The sequence below is a fragment of the Pinus tabuliformis genome, chromosome 5_2 (genome assembly GCF_031772625.1).
Source record: "Pinus tabuliformis cultivar Carrire ecotype Pingquan chromosome 5_2, CPIR1, whole genome shotgun sequence".
Classification (NCBI taxonomy): Eukaryota; Viridiplantae; Streptophyta; class Pinopsida; order Pinales; family Pinaceae; genus Pinus; species Pinus tabuliformis.
Genome location: NC_142306.1, coordinates 387,197,135 through 387,204,799, shown reverse-complemented (window position 1 = coordinate 387,204,799; position 7,665 = coordinate 387,197,135). Strand labels below are relative to the sequence as shown.

Genomic DNA, 7,665 nt, shown 5'->3' with positions numbered 1-7,665 from the left:
TTATACGTTGTCTTTTTTAACCTGATTATTGGTTTAATTTTTTAACATATCATGATTTTGTAACGCTGATTATGTTGGTAGGAAAATTGATACATTAAAGTATGAAGCAAAATTTTTATATGATATAATTTTTAATAGTTATCTGGAGTTACATTTAAGTTTCAATACAGAGGTTAATATTTCATTTCAATATTCAATTTCGATAATGCACTTTTCTATATTTACATTGATATTTCGTTTAACATTGAATTTATATTTGGTTTATAGTTTACAATATTATAACAACGAGGGAACAATAGAGAATAACATTATAGTTGTTTACGATGATAAACTAAAATAACAATAAAGAACAATAAATTTTATAAGTTTAGCAAGATACAATTTACACTTTACGATGTGATGGAGGAGTAAACTATAAAGAATAATATTTTCATGGTTTACTATGATAAACCACAAAGAATAACATTAACAGTGATAAATGAAAATAACCATAAAAACAATAAACTTTATGAAGAAATTGAATAGAGTAAATAAAAATTTACAATGGTTTTCCATTATTGCTTATTTTTTTATTGAAAATAACAATAAAAATAATAAAATTTATTAAATAAAAAGTAATTATAGAAATTATTTTTTTTAAAATAAAGTGATTAGAATTTATTTATAATAAATTTAATTATATTTACTCTAATTAAAATTTTAATAAATATATAAAAATTGTAAATTTTATAAATAAATCTATTAAAATAAATAATAATTTACAATAATAATTCATATTTAATAAAATTTATACTACAATAATAAATAAATAAACATAACAACACAATTTTCCATTTACAATAATAATAATACATTTCACAATAATAATTATAATAACAACCAGATACTTTACCATAACTATAAAGAATTTCACAATAATAATTATAATAACAACCAGAGACTTTACCATAACTATAAAGAATAACAATATCATTGTTTACAACAATAACGGAGAATAACAATAAATTTTTTCAATAATAACAATAAACTTAATTGTTATAAAGTTCTTCCATTATAAAGACCATACAATTATAACTTAATATAAAAAGAGTAAACATAGTTATATAACATGGATATTAATAATGAACATTAATATTGTTAATCTATCAACTTTATAAAAATTAGTTAATTACTATTTAATAATTTATATAAATATATAGTCTACCAATAAGTCATATATAAATATAGTTTATCAATAAGTTATATGTGATATTTAATGATTATTTTATTAAAATAGAGATAGTATTTATCTATATATATAAACCTTGATAAGGATGAATGTTCACTAGGATGAATATGATTTATCAAATAATATAGTATTATATTAATATCTATGAATACAAATATAGGTCTATTAGCCTATTATAATGGTAATTAACTATATAAAAATTAGTCCACCACTTCAGTAATGGTTTATATAAATATGATTTATCAATAAATTACACTCAATGGTTGTTCTATTAAATTAGAGAGATAACTTTTGAATTAAATATGAGAGTAGAACCATACATAAAACTAGAATGATCTAAATATTAGACATCAATAACTATAACTATACATAAGAATAATTAGACACATTAATGTATGAACATAGTTTAAACATTAGTAAACATTTATATACAAACATCAGTAGATGCTAATAAACATTAATAAATATTAGTAGAAGTCAATATATTAATTAATAGAAATTAACACAATTATTAATAAATGAAAATTGAAGTCGCAATGTGATTAACACAATCAATGTTGCAATGTGATGGACAACAAACAACATCACATTTTAACATCATAATCTGACAAACAACAAACAATGTCACAATGTGATGAATAAAATATGATGTTGTAATGTGATGGAAAACAAATGATGTTCCAATTGGACAAGAAATGATGTCACAATGTAATAAACAACAATTGGCATTGCAATGTGATGGACAATAATATGCTTTGCAATGTCATGAACAACAAATGACGTCGCAATGTAAAAAACAACAAACATTGCAATGTAATGAACAAAAAATGACATCACAATGTGATAAACAACAAATGACATTGCAAATATGACAAACAACAATATATTTTGTAATACGATGAACAACAAACAACATCGTAACTAGACCAAAAAATAATGTGACAATGCAATGAATAAATATCAAATTTGTAATGTGACAAACAAAACCATAGCTAACCATGACTAACTAATTGTTGACAATGATCAAACACAGTCAACCATGGTCATCCATGGTCAATCATAGTCGACCATAGACAACATGATCAACCATGGTCAACATGGTCAAGATGGCCAACCTGGTCAACCAAGGTCAAACATGACAAAACCATATTCAATCATGGTCAACATGGTCAACATGGTCATCTATAGTTAAATGATGACAAGGTTGGTTAACCATATTCACCCATAGTCAAATATATATTCACCATAGTCAACCATGGTTATCCATGACCAACCATGGTTGACCATGCCCAACTATACTCAACATGGACTACCATGGTCACCTATGGACAACAAAGGGAAAACATGGTCAAACCAAGGTCAACCATGATCTACATGGTTAAGCATTGTCAACCATGGTCAACATAGTCAAGCATGGTTAAACATAATCAATCATTGTAAATCTAATCAATTATAGTCTACTATAGTTAAACAAGGACAACCATTAAGAAGAAACTTTCAATAGAAATCACATAGGAGAATTTTTGCCAACGCGTTTCAAACCATCTAGTGTGGTTCATCATCAGGATACGATGAAGAGGCAGATCTAGGCAAAAGCTTAAATAGAGAACGATGTAGAGACCCCTGGTTCCAATAACAACTATAAAAATGACTAGTTTATAAGTAATATATATATATAAACTAGTATATATATAACATTAATTATTAGTAATAGGCTAAATTTGGATAGAAAAAGAATAAAAAAAATTCAAAGTCAAACTTTAAATAAGGAGCGAGGTAAAAAAATAAAAGAAATCAAGACCCATTACTAAATAAATGAGTCAAGACCCTATAATAACTAAAAAATTCTTATTAATTTAATGAGAAAAATGCCAAAATGCCAAAATAATCATAAACATAAAAATAAAAATAAAATTATAATTAAAGAAAGACTAAGAAACAAAGTCAACTATAAAATAAGGGGCCAAGGCCCTAAAGATAATTCAAGAAATTAATAACCTAAATAAAGTCTAACAAAAATGCAAGCTAAGAAAGATCAAGACGATAAAACTATACTTAAACAAGGTGGTAAAAACCAATCCAAAAAACTTATTAACAAAAACTTTGGGAAACAAAAAACACAAACACATAAAAAAAATTAAAAATTAAAAATTAAGAAGATAGGATGGGGACCCAACTTATGCTAATATTCCAACCACCGTCTCTATTCAAATTATTGGGTCTTTTTTCAATTTCTAGGGTCTCCCTAAATTTTCGATGATGGAAATGACTAATCCTGGCAATGACTTGGGCACCCTCAATGCATATGTGATACTTAGATTTATCAGCATGCTCCACCAAAGTAGAGGAGCGGGTCCTACCATTCTTAATGTCAGTGGCGTGCTCATGAATCCTTTGATTAATTGAGCAATTGGTCTCACCTATGTAAGGAGTCCCACAAGAGCAAGGGGTAACATAAACACCTTTCAATTATTTAGGGTCCACCGAGTCTTTGACGAATCTTAGGGAACTTCAGATGGTATTTAGAGGCCTAAAGGCTGAGGGAACCTTATGTTTCCTTAAGATCTTCGCAATCTTGTGAGTGGTCCCTTGGATAAAAAGGAGGTGTTTCCCAAAGTTTTCATTAATAAGTTTTTTGGATTGGTTTTTACCACCTTGTTTATGTATAGTTTTATCGTCTTGATCTTTCTTAGCTTGGATTTTTGTTAGAATTTATTTAAGTTATTAATTTCTTGAATTATCTGTAGGGCCTTGGCTCCTTATTTTATAGTTGACTTTGTTTCTTAGTCTTTCTTTAATTATAATTATAATTATAATTTTATTTTTATGATTATTTTTTGATTTTGGCATTTTTCTCATTAAATTAATAAGGATTTTTTAGTTATTATAGGATCTTGATTCATTTATTTAGTAATAGGGTCTTGATTTCTTTTAATTTTTTTGACCTAGCTTGTTATTTAAAGTTTGACTTTTGTTTTATTTTATTCTTTTTCTATTCAAATTTAACCTATTACTAATAATTAATGTTATATATATACTACTTGTTTATTATTGACACATACACACACATAAACTAGCCATTTTTATAGCCGTTATCTGAACCAGGTGTCTCTACATTGCTTTCTATTTAAGCTTTTGCCTAGATCCGTCTCTTCATATTGTCCTGACGATGAACCACACTAGATGGTTTGAAACGTGTGAACAAAAACGCTCTTATGTGATTTCTACTGAAAGTTTCTTCTTAATTCAATATGGATCACAAAAACCTCAATTAGAAATTAAGGTCAACTATTGTCAACTATAACTTACTATATTTAACCATACTCAACCAAGGTCAGCAATGTGTAACATGGTCAAGCCATGGTCAATCATCATCAACATATTCAACCATAATCAACATGGTTAATCATTATCAACATGGCCAATTATAGTACACCATGGCCATTATTAACATGGCTAATTATAGTACACCATGGTCAACCTTGAACCACTGTCAACCACAATCAACTATATGCGACATGGTCAACCGTACTCAATTATAAGGTATCATAAACAACTTTAGTTTAACATAAACAACCATAGTCACCCAAACTCAAAGATCTATTAACCATACTCTACTATCCACCATTACTATATTTAAACATAATAAACCAAATTCAACCATAATCAATTATGATCTATTAATCCTCCCTAATTATGATAAACCAACCATGGTTGATAAAAAATAACGAAACATAATAATAATGTAATAATTTATTTTTGTTTATGATTCAACCTATACTTCACAGTTCACACATGTTTCCAAGGAATTATACTTCAAACTTAGGGATTTGGAAGGTGCATAATTAAAACTTTGTGCACCTGAATTGTTTACTAGAAACTAATAATTCAGCACGTGAGCCACCCAGTTTTGGGCCCCGTGATCCTGATGAGGTCCATAGCATAACAAAAATGATTTAAACTAATGCCGTACAGTGCCACAGGCCTTTTGTTTTGGTACCATAGAATATAAAATATCAATTTATAAATAAATAAAACATATAGCCTCGATATATCAAATCCGAAGTGTCGAATCTAACAGTAACAGAGAATTTTGCTGCAAAAGCAACAGTGTTCAACGAGAAGCTGAACCAGGAAAGCAGATCCACCATTGATAAAATAGCCTTCATATCTGCAAAAATAGAATAAAAACGTACCCATAAGGCCACTCAGATCAAACCAATACATTTCTAGATTTAATATCGAGAAATATACCCATAAGGCCACTCAGATCAGACCAATACACTTCTATATTTATTTAATTTTTTGAGACTTAATTATACTAAGACTGATTCCATATAAATGAACATAAGGAATATGTATAGCATACCAAGAAATATTTAGCTCCATGCTCCAGGCCTTCCAAGGTGAATCCCCATTCATTCACTAGCACCGACTCGCCAGTGGAATGGAGTAAAAGTGCATCATCCCCGAAGAAAGCCCTGAAGTTCAGGGGCTCCTTGGGGACTTCCATTGGAATGTCATTGATGAATACAATTATTGATCGGTTAGCGTTAGTCACGGAGTCCTCCTGCACACCTCCTGCAGACCGAGCTTAATATTAGACATGAAAACAATTGTGTCACAACAGAGCACAAATATATGTATATGATATGTTGGCAGCTTGAAATTAAGACATGGTAACAATACTATTCCACTAGTATCAGTGCCTATGTACCTTCATTCAAAATTCCGCTGTTTCCTGTTGTCCCTGCCCCTCCTAATGCTTGCATGTTACTGCATTGAGTATTGCTCATTTCTTGGTTCACCTGCATCTCGTAATGGTTCCCGGGCAATGAAGATACTGGCACAGTAGAAGATGAGGGGGGTTGATTTCCAACCGTTATAGGTTTAGACTGCACTGATGTTGACGTTGATGTTGTTGATGTTGATGCAGTTGAAGATGTGGTCTTTGCACCCTTGGGGCAAGGTTTAGACTTTTGTGCATCTTGGACATGTCGCTTTCGCTTTCCTCTGGCCTTTCTATTCTGGAACCAGTAGAACACATTTACATCACCAACTTGCCCGAATTCTTCGAGCTGTGCTCTGATCCTTTTTATTTCTTCTCTGGGAGGGTTTACCACGCCAGAACTGAATATAGCTTCCAGGATCTGGATCTGCTCTGGTTTTGGATGCCATCTTGACTTTGTTGTGGGCATGCTCGTTTCCTTCTCCCGCAAATAATTACGTGACAATGCACCTGCTGTATGGAAAAAATATTTATGAAAACTAATATCAAATCTCTATTACTAATATTGCCAATTACGGTATGAAATTCTATCAAAACTTAATCTTTTACTGTACATGCGACTTTTAATTGAAATGGCACATCAATTTAAAACCTAAAGAAAATAGTTTTTATTTCGGTCAGAGAGTTAGAGTGAGGTTGGTACTAGGTTAGAGGAAGGTATACTCTTAAAGAGTTAATAAGGCTGTAAGACAACAAAACCATATTCATAGATGCCAAGCCATTATAACAACATTTATCAACATATTATAGAATTATATCATTAACATAAAATAATAACCATTCCCCCAACTTAACGTTATCAAATTACAGTTTACAAGCTCCCTATGTGTATACTCCCGTGTATACAAGCTTGATTTAGTTTGGACATGCAAGAGAAAAATATTGCTGACCTTCATGGCTGAAAAATTAGAAGTTTCTGGACTTTGATTTCAGGAACATTCTAGGCCAATGCTTTTTGGAATTCATATTGTGCGAATGGAGGGACCGGGTCTGATCTGCAGGAGATATTTTGCCGTAGTTGCCTTTGACCCGCTACTTTGTTGCTGCTCCTGCAATTTATAGACTCAACGAGAACAGATCACTATCACATTTCTCAATTTATAAAGCACCCAGAAATGCCATGATCAAGAAAATAGTGATGAGTATAACTGAATAGCTGCTAGCTCACGGTGGAATGATTTCATGGTGCAGTTAGTTACATAAGGGCATTGAATGGTTGGTTGAACGCCAATGATTTGAAGGTCAAATGACAATATGGCCGTCTGTGACCTAGGAGTCACAGAGCATTGAATGGTTGAGTGCAAATGGTTTGAAAGTCAAATGAAAATATAACCTAGGACCCAGAGGGCATGAATGGTTGAACACAAATGGTTTGAAAGTCAAATAACAATGTGGCTGTCTGTAACCTATGATCCAGATGGCATTGAATGGCTGAACACAAATTGTTTGAAAGTCAAATAACAATATGGCAGTCTATAACCGAGGCTCCAAAATACTCTCTTGCAGAGGGTGTCTATGGAATATTAACGACGCCTTTTAACTTAAGTTAACATGCCATATTTAATATTTAATGTATAACCGTGATCATTGTCACACTATATATTTCTTATATTTGGGTGCAATCTCATCATCTGTTTTTTTAATTTTC

General features: G+C 30.7%; 1 protein-coding gene across 1 annotated transcript; it reads right to left on the bottom strand.

Annotated features, from left to right (window-relative positions):
• Positions 1–5,244: 5,244 nt before the first annotated feature.
• Positions 5,245–7,040, bottom strand: LOC149159129 (WUSCHEL-related homeobox 12-like). The gene is made up of 4 exons (XM_089434194.1): positions 6,904–7,040; positions 5,946–6,470; positions 5,598–5,809; positions 5,245–5,391 (listed from the first exon to the last, which is right to left on the bottom strand). Exons 1-4 carry the CDS (start codon positions 6,911–6,913, stop codon positions 5,245–5,247), a joined length of 894 nt encoding a protein of 297 aa, XP_089290320.1. The 5' UTR covers positions 6,914–7,040.
• Between the last annotated feature and the right edge of the window lie 625 nt (positions 7,041–7,665).

Coding starts and splice junctions, on each gene's coding strand:
- LOC149159129 (XM_089434194.1), bottom strand. Junction 5,810..5,945: donor CAGCGGAATTTTGAATGAAG/GTACATAGGCAC, acceptor CTCGGTCTGCAG/GAGGTGTGCAGGAGGACTCC. Junction 5,392..5,597: donor ATGGAGCTAAATATTTCTTG/GTATGCTATACA, acceptor GCAGATATGAAG/GCTATTTTATCAATGGTGGA.